This window comes from Eptesicus fuscus, chromosome 9 (assembly GCF_027574615.1).
Source record: "Eptesicus fuscus isolate TK198812 chromosome 9, DD_ASM_mEF_20220401, whole genome shotgun sequence".
Classification (NCBI taxonomy): Eukaryota; Metazoa; Chordata; class Mammalia; order Chiroptera; family Vespertilionidae; genus Eptesicus; species Eptesicus fuscus.
In genome coordinates this window covers 20,928,136-20,956,084 of record NC_072481.1, presented here as the reverse complement: position 1 = coordinate 20,956,084, position 27,949 = coordinate 20,928,136, and the positions used below count along the sequence as shown (strand labels likewise).

At 50.6% G+C, this 27,949-nt stretch overlaps 2 protein-coding genes across 2 annotated transcripts; both read right to left on the bottom strand.

Moving 5' to 3' along the window:
* Positions 1–385: 385 nt before the first annotated feature.
* On the bottom strand, positions 386–15,174 carry ZSCAN20 (zinc finger and SCAN domain containing 20). The gene is made up of 9 exons (XM_054721423.1): positions 15,103–15,174; positions 13,855–13,951; positions 8,255–8,781; positions 6,968–7,154; positions 6,444–6,520; positions 6,065–6,149; positions 4,051–4,737; positions 2,331–2,759; positions 386–1,816 (listed from the first exon to the last, which is right to left on the bottom strand). The coding sequence occupies exons 3-9, from the start codon at positions 8,669–8,671 to the stop codon at positions 558–560; spliced, it is 3,141 nt and encodes a 1,046-aa protein (XP_054577398.1). The 5' UTR covers positions 8,672–8,781; positions 13,855–13,951; positions 15,103–15,174; the 3' UTR covers positions 386–557.
* Positions 15,175–18,873: 3,699 nt separating this feature from the next.
* On the bottom strand, positions 18,874–21,594 carry LOC103300116 (toll-like receptor 12). The gene has a single exon (XM_008156973.3). It carries the CDS (start codon positions 21,592–21,594, stop codon positions 18,874–18,876), a length of 2,721 nt encoding a protein of 906 aa, XP_008155195.2.
* Positions 21,595–27,949: the final 6,355 nt, after the last annotated feature.

Sequence of the window (27,949 nt, the reverse complement as noted above, 5' to 3'; positions counted from 1 at the left end):
CAAATGCTGGATAAATACTGGCTATTTTTGCTATTATTAGCACTGACTTAGTAATATGAGTAATGTAACTGTTGTTCCTCCTTCTTGCTGAGCTCATGGTGGCCTGTTCTCTCACCAGAGTCTCAAAATTCTCCTCTGAGGATATGCCCCAACTAGAGACTGCCATGCAGGAGACTCTGACATGTGCTGATGGGGGATGTGTACACATGGAGAGTGTGAAGGCACAGCGAGGTCTGGAATCACTGCTCAGGACCACTGATTTGCCTCTACTCCCCTAAGCTTCCAATTTGGCTCAAACACTGACAAGCCCTTAAATGAGAGCAAATGTAAGGACAGCCTGAGGACTGAGTGGAGATGTTTTACAGTTGAAAAAAAATCACAAATCTGAATCCTTAGCATTTGTAATTCGCTTCCAAATTACCTGGATTATATCAAGATAACTTCCCTGGGTATACACAAAGCTAAAAAACTGGGAATGTTTCTTTCTGCCATACATCTTATAATCTTGGGAGATTTAAATACACATTTATCTCTTTTGTTGTTGGGGGAGTTGTCTTCTAGGACACTTTCCCTCCTGCATGGGTTCTCCGGTGGGCACTGAAGTGAGAGCTGTTGTTGAAGTCTTTGCCACACTCCAAGCACTTGTAGGGTTTTTCCCCAGTGTGGATTCTCTGGTGAATAATAAGACTGGAGCTCTGGTTAAAGCATTTCCCACACTCTCTGCACTTATAAGGCTTCTCTCCCGTGTGAATCCTCTGGTGAGTAATCAGATTAGAACGGTCACGGAAGAATTTTCCACACTCGAGGCATTTGTAGGGCTTCTCTCCTGTGTGCACTCTCTGGTGTGTGATGAGCTTGGAGCGTTCACTGAAGCACTTCCCACAGTCCATGCACTTATATGGCTTCTCCCCAGTGTGGGTTCTCTGGTGGTTAGCCAAGGTGGAGCTCTTACTGAAGCTTTTCCCACATTCAGCACATTCATATGGTTTCTCTCCTGTATGGATTCTTTGGTGACTAATGAGGGCAGAGCTCTTGGAGAAGGTTCTTCCACACTCAGAACACCGATAAAATTTCTCCCCTGAGTTGGTACTGTATGGTCCAGGAGAATCCAAGTTCCTACTGGCACTTTTAGGTTGTTCAGGAGTTGTCTCCTCTGTCAAGTTCCTCCAGTGAGCACTAAAGGATGGGCTTTGGCCAAAGTTTTCCCCAGGCTCACTACAATGGTCAGGATTTCCTCCCAAGTGGATTCTCTGATGTTTCAAAAGGTTTGAGCTCTGGTTGAAGCTTTTCCAACATGCCCCACATTTATAGGGCTTTACCCCTGTGTGAATTCTCTGGTGGGTGACAAGATTAGAGTGATCACTAAAGCTTTTCCCACATTCAAGGCATTTGTAGGGCTTCTCTCCAGTGTGAATTCTCTGGTGGGTATTGAGGTTGGAGCGGTCACTAAAGCTTTTCCCACATTTGAGGCATTTGTAGGGCTTCTCACCTGTGTGTGTCCGCTGGTGAGCAATGAAGTGGGAGATCCGACTGAAGCTTTTCACATATGTGTCACACTTGTAGGGTTTCTCTGCAAGGTACAGACCTTGATGGTCAATAAGTTTTTCTAAGTCCTCTTCAGAAGAACATTCTTCCCACCGTTCCTGTGGTGGATTTCCTGCCTGCTCTTCGTCTTCGTTTTCATGTTCACTGTCTTCCCCCCAATCGTTAGGGTGGCAAACAACTTCTGGAGGACATTTTGATAACACTCCAGGCAAATCCTCAAAAATATCCTGCTCTGAACTCTGGCCTTCATCCTCATGACTCATCTCAAAACCTGAAAAAATGGGCAAAAATATGTTTTTTTCATTCATTAGTTGATGTCTATTTACATATCTGTATCCTGTGTCATGAATTTGGCTAACATGAAATTGATCAAGTTTTGGTGCATACATGCATTTGTGACCTGCAAAGCTGAGGGAAGGAGTTTGGGACCTGGTGACCCCACCCAGGGAGCCATGAGCCCTAATCAAACAGCCAGTCAGTCTCCCTGGCCAATTCCTTTATTCCTATTTGATAATGAACACCTTCTTCTAGTAAAATCAGCATGTCCTATGTCATATGAGATTGAATAAACTCTGTAATTGCTCAACCAAATCCCAGTAAAATCTAGACCTGACTGCTTATCTCATTTAGGGGATTACACTAAACTAGACATAATCTGAGCAAAGCACAAATCCTTCTACTCAATTCCATTCTGTTTTAGTCCAGAGACAAGGTAAGGAGCCTGGCTCCCTCACTCTATCTGCATGCTTGCAGATTTTGTGGGCATCCAATTATTCCATGCTTACCAGTGTGTGGGGTTTTAGGACATGGGGTTGGAGGTTTGATGACATTTTCATCTGCCATCTCATCCCAGGCCTCCTGGTCGTCAGCCTCTGTACTGCTCCACCCAGACGTAGGAAGACCTGCTACCTCTCTGATGTTCCCCATGGCTCGGACTGCAGTCCGCGCCCTCACCAGGGCCTCCAGCTCCTCATAGAAGGGGCACGTCCCCGGAGGGTGGCTGCTCTTGGCTTTCCGGTAGCTTCGAAGGAGGTTTTTAAATCTGTAGCGACACTGCTCCAGTGTCCGCAGGAAGCCCTGTGCACACAGCCGCTCTGCGACGGCCCGGTACACCTGGCTGTTCTGGTGGCAGGTGCGAAGCTTTTCAGAGAACGGGGACTCACTGAGAATGGTCAGGAAGGCCTTGGTCTCCTCGTAGCCCCAGTGCACACCTGCTGTCAGGAGTGAAGAGGTCAGAATTATGAGATTTAATGAGACTTGCCTAGGTGATCAGGGATCAGGGTCACCTGCCCCTCAGAAATTGTCCAGGTACCTGGACACCAACAAAGAATATACCCTTGCCTCTCAGGGCTGTGCCAGAGTTTCCCACCCCAACCCCTTCAAAGAGATTTATTAACACCTACGAGTCTTGGCTGTAGGGAAGGACTTAGGTAGCCATATTATACCAGGAGACCCCACCCCCTGGCTTCAGCTGATTGGTTCAGGGAAAGGCCTGTAATTGGGATACAAGAGACTCTCCCTATATCCATTCAATACATGTCCTCTACTTACTTTCATGAATTTTCCTTTTAACAAATATGGAAACTGAGAATCCTTAAAGACATGAATGGAGGTCAAATAATTTTGCATTAGAGGCCAACTGAGGATGCTCTTTCCTCTTTAGTGGAAGAAGGAAAAGGAAGTGGTCTGTTCTCAGTTCCTCTGTAGGTACATGATGCAGCCAAGGAGGAACACCACATAAAAGGAGGCTGGAGTCCTGGGCTCTAACCCTGACTCTGCCCCTGCCTCGCTTAGATCCTGAGATAAGACACTTCATCTCTTAGGCTTCAATGCTCCCACTTTTTAAAAAATATGTTTTTATTGACTTGAGAGAGAGAAGAAGGGAGAGGGATAGAGAGATAGAAACATTGATGAGAGAGAAACAACATTGATCGGCTGCCTCCTGCACGCCCCCTACTGGGGATTGAGACCGCAACCTGGGCATGTGTCCTGACTGGGAATTGAACCAGTGACCTCTTGGTTCATGGGTTGATGCTCAACCACTGAGCAACACCAGCTGGGCGTGCTCCCACTTTTACAGTGACTTGGCTATTTCCCAAACACTGATTACTCAACTGTATACTGTCTTGATTTGTGCTCTATCTGTTAAATATTTCACTCAATATCTCTCTTTATCTAAATTTACTATCTGTGAAATCACGGTTGATGTGTTCATACACATTAAAATTAAAAGTTTACTCGTGCAACCTCTGATCATCCCCATACACACTTTGGAAAATACTGAATTAGCTCTTTAAAGTCCCTTAGGACTGTTTCTATAGCTAAAAAACTTGTACAATGAGATTTGGTCATAGGAGAAGAAAGTAGGAGTCTGAGGATGACTGAGGGAACTTAGTGCCTTATCCAGTAGCATCAATCCAGACTTCTGTGCCCTGAACTCAGAGAGCAGAGGTTTGGCTAGTAGGAGGGTTGGAATCTGGATCCAATTAAATGCCTTGTTCTTACCAATACGACTTTGGAATAGAGCCGGACCCCTTGAAATCCTGGGCCCCTGGACGGACTTGCCAGTGGCCAGGTCATCACCATTACAGTCTTCTGCCATTTCCTCTGGCTCCCAGTTCCCATCCTCTTGTTCTTCCATCTCTGCATCACTGTCCCCCAGCCTGGGGAGTGCCACAGCCACTCCTGGGCCGTCTGTGGCTCTGATGGCCGTCCGAGCCCTCACCAGGGCCTCCAGCTCCTCATAGAAGGGACAGGTCCCCGGCGGGTGGCTGCTCTTGGCTTTCCGGTAGTTCCGTAGGAGGTTTTTGACCCTGTAGCGACACTGCTCCAGCGTCCGCAGGAAGCCTCGTGCCCTCAGCCGCTCTGCAATGGCCCGATACACCTGTCGGTTCTGGTGACAAGTCCGGAGCTTTTCAGAGAAAGGAGACTCACTCAAAATTGCCAGGAACGTCTTGGTCTCTTCATAGCCCCAATGCACGCCCGACACCTTCATGTCCTCCACGTCCCACTGGTACTGTTCTTCCCAGGCCTTCGAGTCCCTCCAGACCAGAGCTGGGGCTGGTTTTATCTGCTCATTATCCAGGCTGTAATCTGCAGTGTGCCTTTTTCCAGAATGTATGCGACTCGGACCCCAGAATTCTGGCCCTTGTTCTTGCTGGGAGATGGTATTTGGTTTTGAAACTAGAACTCCTATATAAAAAGAAAAGAAATGATTATGGAGCAGGGTGCTTGTCCAACGTATTTCCCTACGAGAGGCTAATGAGAACTTCCCAGGCTAAGCCCAACAAATGTCTGGGGCGTCAGAGATGTAAGTAGAGGCAACAGATCACTTCACCAGAAATGGTCATTGACCTGTTTGCTTTGTTCATTTGCTCTCTTTGTTGTAATGAAACACATCATACAAAAAGTAACTGTCATTGGTCCTCAAATGGGCATGTGATTTAAACTGGCCCAATCAGAATGAACCCAATGGTCAGAGGACAGGTCTCTCACTCTCTCCGTCTCTCTCGGCGTGTGTGTGTGTGTGTGTGGCCTCAATTGCCATTGGCATCTACTCTTGACTCAGACACACAATAGCTTCCATATGAAGCTGAGACAGGATGGCAGAGCAGAGAAATGATGTTGCTGAGCCCTTTGTACTGTGGCTGGAGCATGCCCTCCTCTGGACTTCCAGTTATGTGAGAAAATCAATGTCCTTACTTTTTTTAACACTTAGCTGAAGGACTGCTGTTCCAACCACTCCCAACCTAACAAACAGAAAGCCTTTAATTAAATAAGTATTTGAACAAAACTAGAAATAGAGTTTAAAACTAAAAGAGGCCTAAGGTTATCGAGCTCAGCATTTCCCAGTTTGTCCCTCTGAGCGCTCTTTTCACCAGACACCACGTGTGAAGGGGGTCACCCTGTCAAGCGAGCAGCCAACAAGCTTCTAGCGCCTTACCTTACTGACAGGGGTGAGGCAGACCTCTCACTGTCCCTCCTGCTCTTCCCCTCACGTGTCTAATCCCAAGCTCCAATGGGAAGCGGTTCATTACTGTGTGGCTTCCTGTGTAGATGTGGCTACAGAGAAAGGAGTCTGTGCCGATCCCATGGGCTCCCAGCCTTCTGAGCCCTGAGATTTACCTCTCCTTGTGGCTTAGTGCATCAGCCTCGCGGTCTCGGTTCAGTCCGCCCCTGAGTGCTGGGTCCTGTTTGAAGCTGAAAAGCCTGGATTTCTGTGGCAGCAGGTAGGGCCCAGCCCCTGCACTGTGGTGCATTTACTGGGGAAACGAAGGAAGGAGCCCCGAGCGGGGAGGCTCCTGGAAGCCAACCTGCCAGCCTCCATCCCGGCCGACTCCACTCCCCACGCTCCACCCCTGCCACCACAGTGCTGGCTACGAAAAGCTCGTCTTCTTCCTGTGTCTGAAGTCCCACTGGCTGCACAGAGGCACGAGACTTAGGGAGTCTTTGGGAACGCTCTTTGGGAACTGAGTGTCTGGGGACCCAACATGTTCTTCCGAGGGCACTAGTTCCTTACCCAGGGACACGCCGTTCCCACGGTTGTCTCCTGGGGGCTCCTTGCGAAACTCCTTCTTGGCACGTCTGCCAGGGCCCTGGGCTTCCTGTGAGATGGACAAAAGAAGGACCTCAAATGTCACTGACCCTGGAAAACAGCCTAGAAACCCTACTGGGCCCCGGAAAAGCTCATGGAAGCACAGGGATACTGTGTGCGGGTCTAGCATCGTAAGGAGCAGCATGACCAACGAGAAGCCCAGCGCCTGGGGGCAAGCGGCAAAAGCTCACAGCCTGGGCCTTGTGGCCTTTTGCTGAGGGGAGGCCATAGAGAAAGAACTGGAGCAAAGGGGCAAAGCCCAGGAGAAGTAATGACAGGAAAGGGAGAACAAAGAGCAGCTTACCTGGGACTCAGCTGACACCTCCCAATCTCCAACGCTCCCCATCTTTGGGAGAGTAAGGACTCGGGGAGTGAGGACAGCTGAGAAGAAGAAAAAGTCTCTAAAACCCGAGCTCTGGTCTCCACAGAACCACCGCTTGGGTCCAGCTTTCCAAAGGCCATGCTTGGGTCAAACTGAGACTATCCCCAGTCAGTGCAAATCTCCCCTTTCCTTCCCTCCCAGAGTGTCTGGCTCCTAAGCTGCCTTGAGTGAGGTGCCTTGTGGGAGATGCCAGCCCAGAACTCCTAGGGTCACCACCTCCGCCAGCCCCAGCCTGAAGCTGCTATGTGACTCAGCTCTGGAGGGGGCGAACTCTCACTGGGAACTTCAATGCTTACGTGCTTGCCTTACTTCTCAGTGAGTCCATCAGACACTCTTCTACCCCTTGCCTTGAATTCAGTACCTCCCTCCCCGCCCCCCCACAGGTACCCTTCCTCACCACCCCTCTCACCCCTCTTCCTTGATGTTCCTTGATTTTTGGTACTCACCACTCTCTTTCAAGGCCTGGGGAGCCATCTTGGAGTCGAGATGCTTGGGAAGGTCAGGGCACGGATTCCTCACCCACTGCCTCTGGGGCGGTCTCTCGGGCCAGTGCTGAGCCGATTGCTGCTGAAAGCTCTGAGGTTCCCGCATTGCCTTCAAGGACCGGGTCTCTTCTCCACACAATTCCAGTTCCTACACACAGACGGTCAACATTCCCATTGTCAGTCCCGTAAGACCAGTTTTGGTAGGGCAGAAAAAGTTCTTTAGAGGGCAATCAATGGTGATCTAGGGATTAACAGGCCCTTTTTAAGACCCAAAGATGGCTCAAGTATGACAACAAAGTCCTCAGACTGCAAACTGTTGAGACTATGAGTTAAATCCACAATATTTTCCTTTCAATGTAAATTTGGACAAGTTACTTAACCTTAGAACAGTGTCTACACACAGTGAGTGTTCAATAAATGCCAGTTACTATTTCTTTTGAGCCTCATGCCTCAGAGGTATTTTCATTCCTACGGTTTCTGATGAGGCATCTGTGAGGGCGTAGAACGATGACCCTGGGACCTAAGGATCTGGGTTTAGGTTATGGTTCACAGGGATGGAGCTTTCTGAACCAGCTGACTTTCAGGGACTTAGTTGAATCTATAAATTATAGGGACAATAATGCTATTTCTTATACTTACATTACTGCTATAAGCATCCAAAGCAATTGCATATGTGAAAAGATTCTATCTATATTATAAAAGGCCTGTGGCCGTGACGCCGTAACGCTGTAATGACCACCTGGAGGTGCACTGATGGGTCTTGCGGCATGGCGGGTCTGGGTCTGGGGTCCCGCTCCCGTGGTGGACGCTGGGGTCCCGCCCGCCAGTGCTGCGGGTCTGGGTCTCACGCGATTTTGCGCGCTGGGCTCCTAGTTAAGTATAAAACCATTCAAATCAAGAGTCCTGTGAACACGGCACTGGGAGGGTTTAGAGCAGTGGTTTAGAATGCTGGCTTTAGAGTCAGACTGTCTCAATTCACATCCTGCCTCTACCAGCGTGGCCAATTACCCCTCTTTTCTCTGCCTCAGTTTCCACACTAGGATAACAGTACCTATCTCATTAAATTGTTCACATGATGAAAGGAGCCAATACATGGAAAGCACTTAGAACAATTCCTGGTACACAGTCATGCTCAATAGATGTCAGTTGCTCCATAACAATAATAACTATTATTTTGGAAATTACTAAGCTAGTCACAGCCCGCTGCCTTGCCTGACCCACTTCAGAGAGGCTGGCTATTTGCCTCACCCGATGCCCTGCAGCCCGGGCCTCTCGGTGCCAATCCTCCACCAGGGCCACGGCCTCCTCGCCGCTCTCAGGGTGGCGCGCCTGCACCCAGGCCTGGACCTCCCCGGGTAAGATAGTCAGGAACTGCTCCAGCACCAGCAGCTCCAGAATCTGCTCTTTGAGGCGGACCTCTGGCCTCAGCCAGCGACAGCAGAGTGCCCAGAGCTGGCTGAAGACCTCGTGCGGTCCCGATGCATCCCTGTACTGGAACTGCCTGAAGCGCTGGCGGGAGGCCTCGGGGCCAGGGACAGGGCCATGGTCCTTCTCCTGAGGTCTGGATTCTGATCTCCACGCGTCCTCCCCCAGTTTCACAATCAGGAGTTCTTCAAGCTCTGGCTGGGGAGACACCTGGGCCTGGGACTCCAGGGCTACAGCCATGCTCTGTCCTGGGCGCCTCACTTCAGCTGGGCTGTCCTCATCCAACGTCTTCCTGCATCTACGGTGTGTCCTTCAAGGGGCTCCTGGGAGAGGAAATGCTTCCCAAGGCTCTGAAGGCAGAAAGATAAAGGACAGTGAGCAAGGGGACCCAGGAGCCTCACCTTCCCCCCTTCCTCACACCCACCACTGCCACTGGATGGGGTGGCAGTGCTAAGTGATGCCCCCGTGCCATAAGCAGGAGGCTGGACCACAATCTGGCACCAACACCAGCAGCCAGCACAGCAAAGGAAGACAGCACAGTGTTAAACCCTCTGGGACACACCAAATGCCTTAGCCTGGCATCAAAGCCTCTGTGATCTGGTCCCAGCATAGCCTTTCCCCCTCTACACATGTCCAAAGTCAGACCTTCCCTCACGTTGGGATAAACATCACCCCCTCAGGAAGGCCTTTCTTCCCGGGCCTTCAAGCATTAGTCTTCCTCTAAAGGTGCTCTCCTTGCCAAGTCCCTCTCTCACTCTGTACTCCTGGTCATCCTACTTGTTTGTATGACTCCCAAAACTGCAGCCAGGACCTGTCTCAAGACCCCCAAATCCAACCACCTATAAGACATTTCCACTTGACTGTCTCTTAGGCACCTCAAACTCAATGGGTCAAAAACTGAATTCAGCATTTTCTCCTGCAAGTCTGTCTCTCTTCTGGAGCTCTCCATCCAAAAAGGCACCAGCCCTATCTGGTTTGGCTCAGTGGATAGAGCAGCAGCCCGCAGACTGAAGGGTCCCAGGTTCAATTCTGGTCAAGGGCACATACCTCAGTTGTAGGCTCAACCCCTAATCCTGGTCGGGGCACATGCAGAAGGCAACTGATTGATGTGTCTCTCTCACATCAATATTTCTCTCTCTCTCCTCCTCCCTTCCCTAAAAATCAAGGGAAAATATCCTCTGCTCAGGATTAACAACAAAGAGACACCCACTCCCATCAACTTACCTATGCCAGGAACCTGATCACCGCCTTTCTCCAAGACCCCCCACATCCAATTCATCACCAAACTGTGTCCACTTGGTCTTCTAACCATCTACATCCCAAGGCCACCACCTCGGTCCAGAGAAATCATCACATTTGTCACTTGATCAGCATTCTATCTCATGTCCCTGCCTTCACTCCTCTCACCCTTGACCCATTCTTTACACAACCAGACCGGATCAAAATCTGACCATGTCACTTCCCTCCTGACCACCCTTCAGGAACCTCTCATTTCCCTGAGGATCAAATACAAACCTTGCCCAGACCTCATTTCTTCACCGTGCTCTCACCAGTCGTGGTGCTTTCAGCTGCCCAGCTTGCAGCTCCTGCATGTGCTGCCCTCTGAACCCTCCCTCATGTCGGGGTCTCCTTTGGGAACAGTCTCTTCCCTTTCTTCACCGACTCAGGGCTCAGCTTAAACTGTACTTTTCCAAGATTCAGTCCTGAGCCGCAAGCTTCCCCGCCACCTTATGGTTTCTGTATCGTTACCCAGATCATACTTTATCATTATCAATCCACTAGATCAGTGGTCGGCAAACTCATTAGTCAACAGAGCCAAATATCAACAGTACAACGACTGAAATTTCTTTTGAGAGCCGAAAACCGACTTCTGCGCACGGGCCACGAAGTTTCAATCGCACTGTACGTGCGCGCCCGCACGTGGTATTTTGTGGAAGAGCCACACTCAAGGGGCCAAAGAGCCGCATGTGGCTCGCGAGCCGCGGTTTGCCGACCACTGCACTAGATCATAGGCTCCCAAAGGGACCTATCAGAGTGCTCAGCACACACCGGACGCACTCCATAAACAGTGAAATAATGGTCAGCTGACGATGGGGATGTGCCATGAAGCAAGGATTACAGTTAAGCGCTTTCTGTGCAAACTAGCGAAGTAGGGAATGGCCTTACTCATGCCAGAAGGAAGTCTCTTCTCTTTATTCCCATCACTGTGACACTTGCCACTTTCTAGGTTGTGTCAGAGGTGGGTGTGTACATGTGTGTCCCCAGAGAGATTACAGCCACACAGGTGGCAAGGAATAGAGCTTATTTCTCCTTTGTGTCACACCCTTAACTCCCCCACACCCACAATAAGCGTGATGCACCAAACACAGGAGGCTCTCAGTAAACGCCTTTTGAGTGAACGTCTGAAGCTGCTTCTCTTACACAATGAAGACTCTGATCACACTCGCGCTGGGTTATCTGGGAAAATGAGCCCTTTGTGTCATTCCCAACAAATCTAGATGACATAAAAAATGCCTCCTCAAAGGAGGCTATCAGTTGCTTCCACGTGGGAATGACATAGCTGAATTGAGAATGGAGGGAGGGTGGTATTTTGATTTTAGGTCATCTGACTGGACTGTCTAGAAATAAGGCAAGGTGATGAGAAACAAAGGTGTGTCCTAAAGACCTCCACATAGTTAGGGAGCGGCTAGGAACACAACTTCCCGCTCGTCCCTCAGCTGTCAGCTCCATGTCACCTTATCTGTTAAGACTTCCTTGACAGGCTATCATGCCCGGCCCCCATCCCTGCTCTCCAAGAATCGTCTCCCCAATCTTGTGTTCCCTAAGCATTTGGCACATACCTCTAATATATGTTATCCTACATTATTGTAGTTACTTGTTCTTCTATCTGACAGCTCCCATTCCATTGCATTACCAGGGCCAGTACTGCATCTTACTCATTCCTGTATCCACAGTGCCCAGCCCAGTGTCTGATAAATAGGAGGGCCATGGGGAGTTTTGTTGACTTTTGTTAAAACAGTTAAGCTGGAACATTAAAAACCTAATGAGCTATGGAAGATCCATAATTTATATCATGCTAAAGAATTAACCTCTCATGATTTTTTTTTTTTAAACCACAGCCTTAATCATGCACTAGTCCAAGCACATTTGTGTCTCTTTCTCAAACGAGGACTGATTCACCAGTCAGCTACAGAGTCCCACTAGGTACCCTGCACAGAGAAGCAACAGGAACTACGGTAAACAATCTCTACCTTCATAAAAGTTAGTCCACTAAGAGACAACCCATGAGCGAAGTCTGTGCTCCTGCACAGAAAGAACACGGCAACGAAACAGGCAGTTAGTCGGCCCACCGGGCCCAAAGCCCAGAGTCTCAGATAACACGTATTTTCTTCTGGGAAGACTGGAAAGTCCCAGAAGTTCTTTTTTAATACAAACCTGCAGATGTTCTGCTACTCTCCTACATACGCATAGCAGCCTGTCCAGAGGGAGGTCAACACAGTCAGCCAACAGCAGAGTGACTTCACAGAGAGGACGGGAAAGACATGGACAAGGGCACTCCGCAGCCTGCGACTCCCAGGAACCCCTAGGTCCTCATCGAATCAGCAACCTCAGAGTGCGCCCACGGTGCCAGGCCCGGGGCTGAGTGCGCGACATTCATCCTCTCACTGAATCTTCCAGGCAAGCCAGGGAAGTACCACCAGTGCTGAGCTGCCTCCCACTGATCTGTAACTTACACATATGAAACCACATACAAACAAGGAAGAAGAAGGACAGACGTGATTTAAATAGTGCACCAGTTCCATCCACTCTGCGTCTATTCCAGGGAGAGCACGTGATGATGACGCCCGTGACTCTGCTGGTCCCGGGTCGGTCTCAGTTCCCTGGGGCCTCTCTTTCCACTGAGGGAGAGAGCAGTGTCTTTCTTCAGCCGGGTCCCTAAACACAGGCCAACTCTTCCACCTCGTGTTCAGGAAAACCCAGCTGTGCTGGTCAGCTTACTGAAAGACAGCATGTTGGTTCCTACATGGCTCCTTGCCAGAGGACTGACTGTGGTTTGGGTTAAATATGATTATCACTCTCCATGCTGCCTGCAGAATATCATCATCCTGTGAGGTATGACTCCACTATAGCTTCAGTCTATATCAGGGAGGGAGCTGAGTTTCTATAAAAAAGATTCACTGAAGGTTACACAACTAGCAAGTGGTAGAGTTGGACTCTAAGCCCAGGCCTTTTCCCCAGTCCTTTCTTTAACCACACCACGCAGCCTGCTCTAGGTCTGCCAGTCACCCCAAGTCCTGAGAAGATGGTATGGAGGAGAGTGGGAGGAACACTGAGGCAGGAGTGAGCACACCGGGGTGCAGGTTCCACTCCTGCCATTTATCAGCCGTGTGACTGGGGACGGGTCCTGTGGCTTCTGCGGCCTCCCTAGATTGCAGCTTACAGCCTGACCCTACTCACCGTTACGCCAGGCTCCCCCAGGAGTACGATGGGAGCAGAGCAAAAGGACAAGGAGGCTAAAATCAGTGGCTACAAATTGAAGTGGCGAGAGGCCTGGCAGTGTCAATGAGGACGTGAGTGGAGTGGGGGCTGTGGCCACTACAGAGACCAAAGGACCATGGCCCAGTGTCCACAGGCCTTCTAATTTTTCTAAGAGAAGTCAGAATTCCAGATTTTTAAATGTTGGCAACCTACTCAAAATGGTTTCAAACACCCTGAGGGTTAAATAGAGCGTGACCACAGGCTTCATTCAGCAGGGGCTGCCACTCTGCCACCTTTCAGCTGAGTGATCTCTAAGGTTCCTTCCAATCTCCTGGAAGACCTAGAAAGAGTACAGGGTCCCCTAAGTAATGAGGGGTGGGCTGCTGTCGAAATCAAGATCCCGCTGCAAACCCAGGGAAGCTGGGAGGCATCCTGGCTCCTGGGACAGCGAGTATGGATGTGGACATGAAGAACCCACCCCGAAAACAGTGGGATGGGAAAAGGATCTGCCCCGGTCCCATGGCAAAGGCCAAGGCTGGTCTGTGACCTCCAAAGAGAAAAACACTGGGAGTTCCCGAAAGCTTCTAGCTCGTGCGGTGGATGGTCCAAGCTGTTGCTTAAACAGCCTGACCTTACACGTAAGGGCATAACCCAGAGAAAGCAGGCAGACAGGTTTCATTTAAAGCACCAACTTCATTCAACTGTGTCAAGGACTCTGAATCCCATGTGAATCTGTGCTGTGACCAGTTGGCTCTGGCTGCCAGGCACAGGCAGGGGAAGTGGCAGCACACATCCCATGTATTTGCCACCCCTGGCTTAAACTCCCACAGGCACTGAATCAGCTCCCAGCAAAAACAGCCGTAACAGGAAGGGGAAGACTAAAACTCACACCCCTGGGAACCCACCGGAAGTAGCACCTTTCAGCCTGCTATAGCAAAGCTCACCCCGATGGCCTTTATTCACACATTCATCAAGTATTTATTAGGCGATGGGAAGCAGAGGTGACTCAGAAACCGTTCCTGTCCTGGAGATGCTTACAGTCTGTGGAAGAGAGAAAGAGAAAACACAGATAATAATGATGGTCAAATGTGGAAAATGCAGTAAAGAGTTCTGAGGGAGCTGGGGGGTTGGGGTAGGGGTACTTTAACTGCTTAAGGCAATTGAACAAAGTCACCTCTGAGTTGGTTCCTGAAGAAAGAATAGTTCTCTTGGCAGAGAAAGGGGAGGGGAGGGAGTGTGCTCAGAGAGAACAGCATGTATAAAGGTGGGAAACCGAACAGCCTCCCCGCAAAATGGGGAAAACCTTGGTAGCCCTGGAGTGTGGGGCACGAAAAGATTGGGCTGCAAAGTAGTTAACGAAGGACCTTGACTATCAGGCTGCCGTGGCTGGACTTAATTCTATCAGCGATGAGTGCCAATGGAGGCTTTTAAAGCAGAAGGCATAATCAGATGTGTGGGTTAAACAGATCACACTAGCTACATTGTGTTTGTCCAGGCTGAGAGGTGAAAGATGGAGGCTTCAGCCAAAACCCGACAAGGAAAGGGCAGATTCAAGACAGGTTAAGGAAACGGACTGATCTGAAGATCCCTGGTGTGGAAGAATACAAGAGAACCCAGAAGGCACCTGGGCCGAGTGGAGGGTGGTGCCATGCACTTCCATGGGGCATGAGGAAAGAAGTGCAGGTGTGGGACAGAACACAATAGCTGGTCCCACCCACTGGGTTCCAGAAGTCACAACCATCAGAGAGAGTGTAAGGGCGTAGCAATTCAGATGTCTGCTCTAGGTGGGCAGGCAGAGGCTGGTACATTGTTTTTAAGGTTGGGCTTCAAGCTCAGGCCCTCTTATCTTCACTTCTTGCCAGGGCCCCCGACCCCTCTCTCCCTCCCTCTGTGGTCTCCTGGCCCTTCTAGACTCTCCCACCTCCAGAACCTCTCTCGGTGTCCTCACCTACAGCCCTAAGCCCGTCCTCACGCCCAGAGCCCTCTAGCTCCCTCCTCATCCCCAGCCCCTCGATGACCCTTCCCACCTCCGGACGCTTCATCCTCTGACCGCCCCTCACCCCACCACCACCCACACATAAAAGCTTCTTTCTCCTCTCACACCTTCCCCGGCCCCCTGTGACACAGCACCCCCTAAGTCTCCAGCCTCGAGCCGAAGTCTCAGATGCCCCCGCCCCGCCACCCGGACTCACCCACCGAGACACCCACTTCACAACGGGGCGGAAGTGCTCCAGGGTTCGCGCAGGGACTGCTGGGACGCGGAGTCCGACCGGCGCCACCCCGGGAATGGAGCGTCTGAGACTACAACTCCCAGAAGAAACCGCGCGAAAGCGGGTAGGCGGCCTCTTCCGTTTACTGCCCTTAAGATGACGTCAGCCAATAGATGTGTCACCTTCTCCCGGTCCCCGGCACCGGAACAAATCAGAATAGGTGCTAAGGGTGAGGGCGGGACCTGTTGCAACCCCGGCCCTTTCCACAGGCTCGGAAACGGCACCGCCCATTAGGCGGGGACTCAAGCTGAAGGGGCGGGGCCTGCTGACGGGGAGAAGCGAGAGCCAGAGGCCCGAGAGAGATCAAAGCAGAAACATTGAGAAATCAGGAGGGTGGCTGGAGATGACCAGGCCCGTGGGCAGAAGAGAGTTGGACAATTGTAGGTTTAATTTACAGCTCACAGTTCAGATGCGTGACTTTGAGTCAATTGTGGACCTCGCTTTATTCAAGCCCATAAAACGAGGATAATAATAGCATCTGAGTCTACACGTTTCTGTGAGGTTTCAACGAATAACACGCTTTGAAAACGATGAACTCAGGGCCTGGATTCTAAACGTACACAGCGAACGTTACCTATTGTTATGTAAATCAGTTAGTGTAGAGCTTGGCCGGTGTGGTGAAGATTAAATGGGATAATTCAGGTAGAGCATGGGCTCTGGAGTCGGCTACTTGTGTCTGAAGCTTCCTGTTTTCAAATGCAGGATGTGGGCCTTGCCACTCACTACTTGTGAGACGTTGAGCAAATTATCTCACCTCTTTATGCTTCCGTTTCCTCTTCTGTAAAATGGGAATTAAAATAATGGCATCTACCTGATAGGGTTTGTGAGAAGTAAGTGGAGAAAAATTTGTAAAGAACTTGGCACATGGCTAGCAGAAGGAGTTTACTAATTATTAGCTGTTATTATTTTTACTAATGGTTATGAGAAGTTGGGGGAATTCACAGCACCTAGCATATGGCCAAGTGCTCAATACATGTTAAAATTTGGGGAATTCTGTATCTTAGCTTTAAAGACCTAGTTCAAAATCCTTCTCCTCTATGAAACATGTTCCAACTGATTGATAGCACTCATGTGGTTTTACACAGCGAAAGGAGTAGCAACCTATCAGCACTCCTTGTTATTGAAGTCTCAACAGCCCTATGAGGTGGGTATTATTACCCCATATTTACAAGGAGGAAATGGGGGCTTGGACAGATGATGCGACCTACTCTAGATCATATAGCCAATAAATGCCAGGCATGGGATTTGAACTGGGGCATGTGACTCTTAACGGTTCCTTCTCAGCCCCATGCTGCATCAGGAAAAGACGGAGGGGATGGAGTGAGTGGGGAGAGAGACAGTTCTTCAGTGTGAGATGCTGGGAGGGCTGGAGCCATTTGAGAGAGTGTCAAGATCTGAAGTTGGAAAGGCAGCTTTGCAGGGTCAGGTAAGGACATTCATTTCAGGAACATCTATCCTGCAGAGGAGGAATGGAGGTGAGAATACACAGAGAGAAACACACCACTAGAACACTAGAGGGCACCCCTCACCCTAAATCCAGCCCAGAACTGTTCTATGGTTTCCTTTAGCCTTTGTCTGTAAAGCCTGGCATTGGACAGAAGAGGAAAATTAAAGCCCCAAGAGGTCAAGTTCCCTGGCCCAGTGTCATACAGAAATAAACAACAGAGCCTGAATCAGACCCCAGTTCTCTGCTTCAGCATCCATCAAGATTGTTTTCTGGCCCTAGCCGGCTTGGCTCAGTGGATAAAGCGTCAGCCTGCGGACTGAGGGGTCCCAGGTTCGATTCTGGCCAAGGGCACATGCCTGGGTTGCAGGCTCAATCCCCAGTGGGGGGCGTGCAGGAGGCAGCCGATCAATGATTCTCTCTCATCATTGATGTTTCTATCTCTCTCTCCTTCTCCCTTCCTCGCTGAAATCAATAAAGAAATATATATATATTTTTAAAAAGAACAGTCGAGTGAATGAGGCAAAAGCCAGACTTATAAAAAAAAAAAAAAAAAAAAAAAAAAAAGATTGTTTTCTGTTCATAGCTGTCTGTTAAGACTCTCTTTGAGCTGGGCCAGCACTAAGCTCTGAGGATGCAGAGATGAATCACACGTGGTCCCTGCCCCCAGGATTTGATCTCCAAACTTCCCTGGTCAAGTGTTCTATTAGTAAATTAGTAATGTTTCCTACTAGTAAGACATTTTTTAGTACACACTCCCAACATGTGTGTTTGTGTGGTGTTTTTTTAAAATCCTCACCGGATATTTTCCCATTGATTTTTAGAGAGAGTGGAAGAGAGAGGGAAAGACAAAGAGAAACATTGATGAGAGAGAGAGAAACACATCAACTGGTTGCCTCCTGCACAAACCCCAACCAGGGCCTGGGCCAGGGAGGAGCCTGCAACCAAAGTACGTGCCCTTGACTGGAATCGAACCCAGGACCCTTTGGTTCACAGATTGACACTCTATCCACTAAGCCAAACCGGCTAGGGCCCAACATATATGTACTTACTTATAAATTATATGCATGTAGTACATATATAATTGCATGACAAGCTAACTTTTATTGAACATTTACACTGCATTATTAGGTCCTGCTTCCCGTGCTTTATACATATTAACTCACTTAATCCTCGGAAAGCCCTTTGAGGGAAGGTGTAATACTATCCCATACTGCAGAAGAGGGGACTGACATGCAGAGGTTAAGTAGCATAACAAAGCCATAAGACTGAAAAGTTTTAAAATTTTCTTCCTAAGCCCCCGTGGCTCATCTTGTGCACCCCCACCCGCCTTGGAGACCACTGCTCTGGGGGCTCCCAGACCTGTAAGGGCTGGAACGGTGTGGTCAGTGCTTTGAGGAAGGAGAGTGCAGGAAGTTATGGGAACCCAGAGGCTGGCAGGTCAGGAATGGCTTTTGGAGAAAGCGATGGCTGAGTTGAGTCTTAAAGGATGCGCAGTAGTTCCCCAGAAGAACTAAATTGGGAGGGAGGGATAGCACACGCCAAGGCCCAGAGGCAGGAGAGCATGGTGTCCTGGGAGCTGAAGCACGGAGTGCCGAGGAGGTGGGCTCCCCTCCCAGTGTTGCTATGAGGTTCAAACAAGGTGACAGATAGGACCATGCTTTCTGTCCTCATTGAGGGAATAGACAATCGGTCTGCTGCCTCCTGGGCAGCATCCCAGCCTTTTGGTCCTCGGCTGCCAATTCCCCTATAACCCAGATGGCGGGAGGGGCCGCTCTGCCCCTTCAAGATCTGCTTGAACTTGACCTGGACCCTGTTCCAGAGCTTAGGAGTACTCTGAGCCTTCCTTTCTTTCCCGTACTCTCCCTGAATTCCCCCTTTATTTCCTCCAGGCTACAGTTTTCATGACCCCGCCCCCTTCACCCTCTTTCTCCTGTGAGTCTCCATCAAAAAACAAAAACTCCAATTAAGCCATTCATTTCATGTATTTAGTCAATTTACTGAGGATCCGGACATCTTGAGATCACATCACATCCCTCATGGCTACCTGCATCCCCCAGGTTTCCTCATTCAGCCTCCAGAGCCTTCCCAAAGCCCTGTGTTCCCAAAGCCGTCGGTTGATCCTCCCTATACACAGCACCCACCTCCCCGAAGCTCAGTTCCGTCTCACTCACTGACACATACCCACGCTCCCCCTGCCAGGATGGCTTTCCTTCCTCTCCCCGCCCTCTGACATGCATGCACTCACTCTAGCCCAGCCTGGCTTGCTCCAGCCTGCCCCCCAACCAAGCCCAGAAGCCGTCCTTTCTTTCCTCTTCCTCGGGCCACAAGCAGTAGTCCCCTCTGCGGAGCAGCCACGCCAGCCTATGGTAGCGGGGGAGCTGGTGGCGGGAGACACGCTCCAAGAAGACCAGCAGCAGCAATGGGGGCCGGGGGGCGGCCAGCAGGAGGGAGGTGGCCAGGCGGAGCTCCAGGCGGCAGCGTGGGGTATGCAGCGCCCGGCAACTCAGCACGCAGAGCGTGACCTGGCTGTTGGCCATGCTCTCCACCACATTGTCAGCCACGTCCTTGCCTGGCTCGAAATCGCGCTCAGGGAGGCAGAGGCGCAGCCCCCGGCGGCCCTCCAAGGCAGGCAGCAGCTCCTGCACCACCCAGGCCTGGTCTTGCCTACAGTGGGACACAAAGACGTCATAGAGGAACCTCTTGCCCTCACCCTTCCGACCCCTCAGGTCCTGAAGCCAAGCCCTGAATAAGGCCTGGAGATAGCGGAGCCAGGAGTTCCTGGCTTCCTGTAGGAGGGGCAAGGAGATCAGCAGAAGCAGCAGGGCAGAGCTGCCCAAAAAGAGGCCCAACTCCAACGTCCTGGGGCAGTGACTCCGGAGAAAGGGGAAGAGGGGACGCTTGGGGTGGACCCCGGCTTCTGGCTGGCACAGCTGGGTGGAGGCTATATGCACATATGTTCTGGGGGACCGCTCAAGCCAGGGCTGCACCCAGGCATTGGCACACTGGCAGGCCAGGGACGAGGTCAGCACATACACGTACCGCGGCATCTGGGGACTGTGCTGCTGGAGACTGCCGTCCAGCACGAGGCCTTCCTCCCAGTCCAGCACCAAGACCTGGAGACTCCCCAGGCCCCGGAAGGTGACCGCAGACAGCGTCTCCAGCCCGGTATCAGACACATGCAGTACCTGGAGGCTGGGCAGCTCCCCCACCAGCTCCTCCAGCTGCAGGCGGCGGGGCTGCGCTCGGGACCGCAGTCGCTGCAGCTTCAGCTCCTGTAGACTGGGCAGCCCGGTGACGCAGCAGGGCTTGGGGCCGTGCCCGTCCCCCTGTACCCTCAGATACTGGAGCCTGGGGAGCTGCCAGAGGAAGAAGCTGGGGGTGTCATGGGAACAGAGGCCGTCCAAGCTACTGCCAAACAGGGAGAGTTGGCGAAGGGCAGGGAAGATCTTGGTGACATTCTGGGTCCCCAGCTGCAGTCCCCAGCCGTTTAGAGTTAAGGTCTGTAAGGCTGGAAAGACAGGAGAAGCCAGCTCCCAAAGCTCCCCGCCTGGCACTGCCTGAAGCTCCAAGCTGGTCAGCCTCGTGGGCAGGGACAGCGCTGCCCCAGAAGGGCCAGAGGGGAGCGGTAGTCTCAGGTCCTGCAGACTCTCTGGGCCCAGGAAGTCCCAGGCTGGGCTCGGCACAATGTGGGTCTTCAGCAGGTTGAGGGTGGTCAGTGCAGGCAGAGGAGCCAACCAGCCCTCGCCCAGGGCCTCCAGTGGATTGTTACTCAAGTCCAACATCTCCAGCCTCCTTAAGCCCTGGAATACCTGGCCCCCCAGCCAAACCAGCTGGTTCTTCTGAAGTAGCAGCTCCCGCAGGTGGGACAAACAGGAGAAGGTGGCTGGGGCCAGGCTCTGCAGCTCGTTGCTGGACAGGTCCAGGGCCCGCAGTCCTGACACAGCTCCTGTCTCATTCGGGCACAGCACGGCACTGCGTAGCTTGTTGCCACTCAGGTTCAGTCTCTGAAGCCTGGGCAGGGCAGCCAGCAAACCTGGTGGCAGGTCCATCAGGCCACTTCCCTGGAGACTCAAGCTCTTCAGGCTTTGGCAGGAAGCCAGGGCCTCCAGAGCTATGTGTTCTATCCGCGTCCATCCCAGTCCCAGATTCAGCTCTTGCAGCTCGAAGTGGGCAACTGTTTCAGCGGGCAGCTCGGCCGTGTCCGTGTATGTCACAGACAGGGCATCCAGCCTCTGCAGCCCCAGTCCCATCACTGCAGCTGCCTTCATCTTCGTGTGGTCCAGTTTCAGAGTCCCCAGCTTGAGGCCCTGGAGGGCCCCAGGACTGGCCACCTTCAGCCGATTGTTTGACGTCAAGTCCAGCATCTCCAGAGTCCAGGCATCGCCAGAGGAGGAGCCAAGCACCAGGTCCGGGAAGATGTCGGCCAGCTGCCCCACATTCTCAAGGCAACTCAACGTGATGGAGAGCCGCCGTAGGTTGGGAGGCAACCGGACATCCGAGCTCCCATTCAGGCAAAAGCCCGAGAAAGCCAAGGACTGGAGGGAGCTCAGGTTGCCCAAGGCATCAGGGGGTAGGAAGAGGTCTTTCACCGGGAGCCTTATGAAAGACAGGCGCTGCAGCTGCCCCAGGCCCCGGAAGGCTCCTGGCTGGATCTGAGTGAGATGCAGGTTCAGCCCCAGGGCCTTGAGGCCAGGGAAGCGGGAGAAGGCGTCTGTGGGCAGAACCGAAGGGGAACCACTGAGACAGAGCCCCTCCACACCCTGTGGCACAGCCTCCAAGGCCTTGGTCACGTTGCTCACCCTGGAGCATGCTGCAAGGAGGGGCAGGCTGGAGTCCAAGCGGCAGAGGGAGAAACGGGAGACCAGATGCAGCCTGGAGCCTTCGGTCACTAAGCAGTTGGAAATGGTCCAGCCCGAGATCGGAGGAAGGAGCAGGAGCAGACCAGGCAGCAGCAAATGTCCGCCCATCCCCGCACCACGTCGGCTCTACAGACAAGCAGAATCAGAACCTGACTGTCTTCTCCCCTCCCTTTCCCAGAGAGGAGCCCAGACCCCTTCCTCCCCATTCACACGCACATACCCAGTACTCACAGCACGGGCAGGCTACACCGCACAGAGGACCCAGGAGGGTCTGGAAGCAGGTCTGGGGGCCACAGTGCTTCCAGACTAGAACGGCTGGGAGGGTGGGCCAGACTCAGAGATGCTTAGAGCAGAGGCTCCAAGGGTCAGGGAAGGCAGAAGTGCTCTCGTGAGAGGAAGGGCCCGGTCTCACGTCTCTGTTGTGAGGAAGTGAGCATTTCTGGGCACAACATTTGGGGCCCAAAGCCCAGGACCCCACTCTGCCGTGGTCCTGAGCCATGCACTGGGCTTCCGCTTCCTCACCTGTAAGCTAAGCATACTGATTCCTGCTTTGTAGGATTGCTGCAAATTACATATAAGTGTCAGAATGAGGGTTCTCTCCTCATCATCCCCTTTACTACTTCCTCTCCTTACTTTAGAAAGGAGGTCCTGAGTAAATCAGGATTTTTAAAAGGCAGATGTTTTACAAGCTAAATAGTACATCAACATGATGCCTTCATGGACATCTTGTAATGCTCCACATGGAATGTTCCAAAAAGCCCAAGATTTATCCAAGATGAGTCTAGGACCCCATCCCTGCCCTTCCAGGCTGGGGCTAGGAAGAACGTTCTCCGTGGCCTCGACCTTGACATGCACTACCAGGATGGAGCCAGGACCCCAGGGGAGAACAGAAAGAGAAGAAGCAAGGTGCTTTATGGCGATCTCAATGCATAAACTACCGTATTCAATATCCGATCATGATTTTAAACAATAATAAACTCAGAAGAAAAGCACCTTCGTTGAGGTTCTTTCTGTCTCCACCACCTTCTTCCCTCCTCAAACCCAGTGATCACCTTGTCTGTGAGTTCTTAACTGGTCATCAAATAATAATCTTTAATCAAACAAGGCATCGGTGATTTCATTGCATAATGGTATTCGGGTAACAACACTAGAATTCTCAATAAAAAGCAGGAACATTTGACCCACAGCTCCACCAACAACAAAGGCAGTGGCTTAGGTTGCCTAAGTGAACTTCCGTTGTTATCCCAGCTTTAAACACTTTTCATGTAACTTCCATTTCTTACACCTTCGTAGGTACTAGGCATCCTGAGAAGCACTTTAAACAATGTAAGCCCAGAAATGTTTTATTTCCCAGAATCCTTTTTAATAACAAAGTAACTACCATTTGAGAGCATGCTATGTGCCCGTCATATGCTCTCTTTTCACTCTAACAACCCAGTTTGTGTGTATCCCTCACCACACACACTCTCCCCAAAGGGAGAACTGTGGCCCACGGAAGTTCAGCGGGTTCCGAGGTCGTTCGTTTCTTCCTCTGTAAAAGGTGAAAATGTCCCAGCTGTTACTTCCCCATTTGGGTTTCCAGGGGACCGTTGGGGTTTGACTGCGAGTTTCTTTCTTGTTATTGCCTGTGTGGCTGTGGTGTTTCAGGTGTAATTCGCAGGCAGCCTGAGTCAAGGATGCCCTTGTTTCGTGTCAGGGCAAACATCTCAAGGACAGAGAGAGGAGTCTAAACAAGGGCCACAGGATGTGGCCATATTTTCACAGATGCACAGAACAAATGGGGATCCAGCCAGGGCGGGGCCAGACTAAGGAAGAGCTCCCGGTAGTCCTGCAGCAGCTGCAGCCCTTCAGGGGAAGTGAAAGAGGTGGGCCCAACAGTGGCCCCGGCTTCTCCATTGTCTTCGCGGAGGTTCTTTCTGTGATGAGGAACAGAAATCAACTCAGACTCCCCCAGGTACCATCTGTTGGGAGGAATCTCCTGGAACCTCTGGAGAAGGACCGAGGAGTGGAGCAGGCAGAGACCTGCCAGTCGCTCCTGTCTCCCACCTCTGCTTCAGCTTTCCCCGCCGAACCGCCATCTCTGCTTCTACCTTCTCATGGCCGACTATGGCCACCCCATCCCCAGGGAACACCAGGACAGCTTTGGGGGGTGCCGAAGATCCATCCCTCCCTGTTCTAGTCACGTGTACCCTCTTCCACCTACTCCCACCACCCACATCTGCTGGAGGTCCCTCCTTCCCTGCTGGCTTTGATGCTCTTTCTCCACCCCCACCAGGAGCCACTGAGGGAGCTCAGAGGGAAGGAGAAGCCAGCATCTTCCCTCCTTGGGGACTTCTGAGAAATCCCTTTCCATATGGTTCCCGTCTATGTCGTGACCTTGCTGGGATGTTCTGCTTGGGGACGAATGGCTTTCTCCGCAGACCGGGGAGAGAAGCAAAATGTTCTCTTGCTCAGCGTAGCAGCGGTTAAATCCCTGAAAAGGGCTTGCAGGTTGGGCTGTCAGGAGCCATTTGGTCCTGGTTTCTCAGTGTTCCCTTTCCTTTTGGCCTGCAGATTTTATTATTTAGACTGTCTTTTTTTTTTTTTTTTTAAACAATGTGTACAAGGCCTGTTAGATATTCGCTCTGTTCCCTCACTCATGCAGTTATTCTGAGCTGCACAGGGTACCAAGGCCAAGGAGGCAGAGTCCCTGCCCTTGGGAGGCTCGTGATAGTGGGGTAAACACACCCATGAAAAGAGGAGTGACCGGATGCCCCTGGTTTCTCCTGTTAGCAGACCACACTCCCCTTTAATGCATATGCAGCAGTAATCTGAACCCTCACTCTCCAAGACTTCAGGAAATCCTCTTTCCAGGTTTCCTTTCCCAAGGATCTCTGAGAATTCTTACATGTTCTTCCTATTTGTGGTTGTCACTTGTCACCTCAGTCTGCCCTACTGGATCCCTGGTGTGGACCTCGGCAGGGCCTCCCCTCCCCAGACTCCTTCCCGTTCAACTTCGTCTAACAAAGCCATGTTCCCAGGGAACCCCGGGTTCCCGGCTCTCCTCTGCATTCCCTCCCTAGGTGATCTCATTGGTCTCATGGCTTTTACATACCATCCGTCTGCCAATGACTTTACAAATCTATATCACCACCACTGACTTCTCCCCTAAGCTCCAGACTTATATCCAACTGCCTGTTTGTTATCTTCGTGTGGAGGCCAACCGGCCATTGAAACTTAACTGAGACTGAACCACATCCAGCACGGCCAGGGGTGAACCTGAGGAGGGGTGGTGAAGGATTAAAGAAGACAGACAAGAGAATACAGTTGGGGCTAGGTAGGATCACTGTGCCTGGATGAGGGAAGAGTGGCACAGCCTGTAAGCCGAAGCTTTATTTATAGTCAGATCACACAAAGCAAAACAAAAGGGCAAGATGTTTACAATGTTCTTTCGAATTTCAAATCTGCTTTTTTCCTGTTGTTGCCATTCTCTGCTTTGTTTTGGCAGCACTTGCTGCTCTTCCCACAGCCCACATCTCTTAGCTACCTAGGAACAAGGGAAGACTATAAGGTCAAGCTTAATGGTGCTAGGAGGGCTCTGCCCTCCAAACTGGGACTTGTATGTGGCTCTGCCACAGGTCAGTCGGAGGCTTGGCCCAATAGCCGCTCCCTACATGAGACCAAACAAACTCCTAATTTTGTGCCCTGCTATTCCCACCCCAACCCGCTCCCCTCCAAGCTTCTCCATATCAGGGGACAGTGCAGTACATAGCATGACACTTATCCACTTAGTTCTCAATCTATAAACCTGAAAGGCACTCCTGATTCTGTTCTTTGCATCTATGTGTGTGTGTGTGTATATGTGTGTTGGGAGGTTGTTTGTTTTGTAGATCTGTGTGTGTCTGTCTTTTTATTAATCATGAGTTAACAGTACAAAACTAATGGCTTTACAGATGGATCACCACTTTAGGAACTTTCTGCCTGACACAAAAAATTCTCCTAGACCAGTGGTCGGCAAACTCATTAGTCAACATAGCCAAATATCAACAGTACAACGATTGAAATTTCTTTTGAGAGCCGAAAACCGACTTCTGCGCATGGGCCACGAAGTTTCCAATTGCACTGTATGTGCGCGCCCGCACGTGGTATTTTGTGGAAGAGCCACACTCAAGGGGCCAAAGAGCCGCATGTGGCTCGCGAGCCGCAGTTTGCCGACCACTGTCCTAGACTATTTAGAGGTTCTGCTCTCCCATCCTCTTTTCTTAGAAGATAATATGACTTTAAACCTAAAACAAAACAAAACACTTTGCAGTTTTTCCAACAATAAAATAAAAGAGAGACCATAACCTTGTTAAGAAGAGGAAAAAGAAGGAAGAAAACAAAATAGAATTTAAGACTAAATCATTAAGTCAAAGTAAGCACTGAGTTGAAATAATACAAGCTCTATTACCAGAGCTACAAAGCACAAAAGCAATGGAAATTTTCATTTATTCACCCAACAAACAATAGCCTACACTGCGCAGGCATTATTCAAGCATGTCAAACTCGTGGCCGGCGGGTTTGCATGCTTGCAAGTGGTAGGGAATGAGCAGTAAACAAAACATAAAATCTCTGAGCTGTGGAAATTAATTTTAATGGGAGAGAAAAGACAATTGTAAGTAAATATGGAATATGTATTATGATAATTAGTTCTATGGAGAAAATAAAGCAATGAATGAGATTGCAAAGAACAAGGAGTGGGGATGGAGTTGCGATTTTAAGTAGGGTGGTCCAGAAAGACCTTTCTGATGAGGTGACGTGTGAGCAGAAGCCTGAGAACATGAGAGAGAACCATGCAGCTCTCTGGAGAAGAGCACTCAAGGCAGAAGAAAGAGCAAGCGCGAAGGCCCGGAGGAGAGCGTGTGCCTGGCCTGTTAGAAGGAAAACCAGGAGGCTCCGGGGTGGCTATACCGGAACGAGCCGTGTGACCCAGAACCTGGCTTAATCTAAACGTGGGTGCAGAGATTCCTTCTTTCCTGATTTGCCCATGCCTCTTCTGTGCCAGGAACCCTTTTCCCCAGGTTTACTGAGAAAACTGAGCCATAGGACAGGAACTGCTCGACTCCTCACCCCATCCCACACCCACAAATATGACCTCTTCACCATTCATCCTAACTGCCTTTCTCTCACTTCAGAAGAGATGTTTCCCTTTCTGTTCAAGGTTCATCTCAAGAGCATCTTTGCTCTTGGTCCCCACACCCATCTTCCCTGAGCACTGTCTCTACCTAGTACTGGGTACTAATTCCTCTTTCCTACATCCTCAAACTCTCCTCTACTAAAATAGTCCTCTCTAGCCGAAACTGGTTTGGCTCAGTGGATAGAGCGTCGGCCTGCGGACTGAAAGGTCCCAGGTTCGATTCCGGTCAAGGGCATGTACCTTGGTTGCGGGCACATCCCCCGTGGGGGGTGTGCAGGAGGCAGCTGGTCAATGTTTCTCTCTCATCGACGTTTCTAACTCTCTATCCTTCTCCCTTCCTCTCTGTAAAAAGTCAATAAAATAAAAAAATATTTAAAATAATTAAATAAATAAAATAGTCCTCCTTGCCTGTAAATAGTCTCAAAGTTTTACCAATTGAAACATAGCCAACTCTTTTGTTCTAGATTTGGCTATTTTTTCCTCTTTTGTTCTCTTCTCCTCCAAGTAACTCAAAAGTGTTGTCTTACAGTCTGGCTCCATATCCTCACTTCTAATCCTCAACCCATAATTTGACTCCTGCCCTTCTGGGACCACAGGAACTCTTAAAATGCCAAAGCCAACGGGCACCTTTTGTCCTCATCTTACTGGATTTCCCCATTGCATGGAACTACTTAGTCCCAGTTCCATCCTGCATCTCTTCCCCCAAGTCCTGCATCTCTTCCGCCAAGGTCAGAGTACCTGAAGCAGGGCCTTTGACTTTCCCTTTGTGAGCTTCGTTCCCTCTTTCTTCCTTTAACACCCTCCAGAGTTGTAACAGAAAACGTGGCTGCCCAGCTGGCCCCAGCCTCTTCTGCAACTGGGTGTGGCACTGTGAGTTCTTGCCAATAGGAATGAGCAGAAATGATGTGGCAACTTCTTGGTCTTACCCTTGGTGCTGTGGACCTAAAAATGGGAGGCTCGTTTGAAGACAGTAACATCAGCCCACCAATCCGGGGCTCAGACAGCTCCTTGGAGCAGAGCTGATCCTGCTAGGCATGGACTACTCACACGTGGGCTTTTCATGTGAGAAAGAAATAAACATATCTCACTTAAGCTTTTGTATTTTGAAACTTTTCGTTATGGCAGCCTAACCTTTACTCTAAGTGCTATAGCATTGACTTAAGTGCAGGTAATCCATAGGCCTTTTAAAACTTACCCTACTCTCAATCCTGACCCTCCTGTTACACTCTCTTAACCCCTGTACTTCTCCTTCAAAGCACGTATCATAACTTGTGATTAAACAAGTATTTGTGTAATGTAGTGGTCACT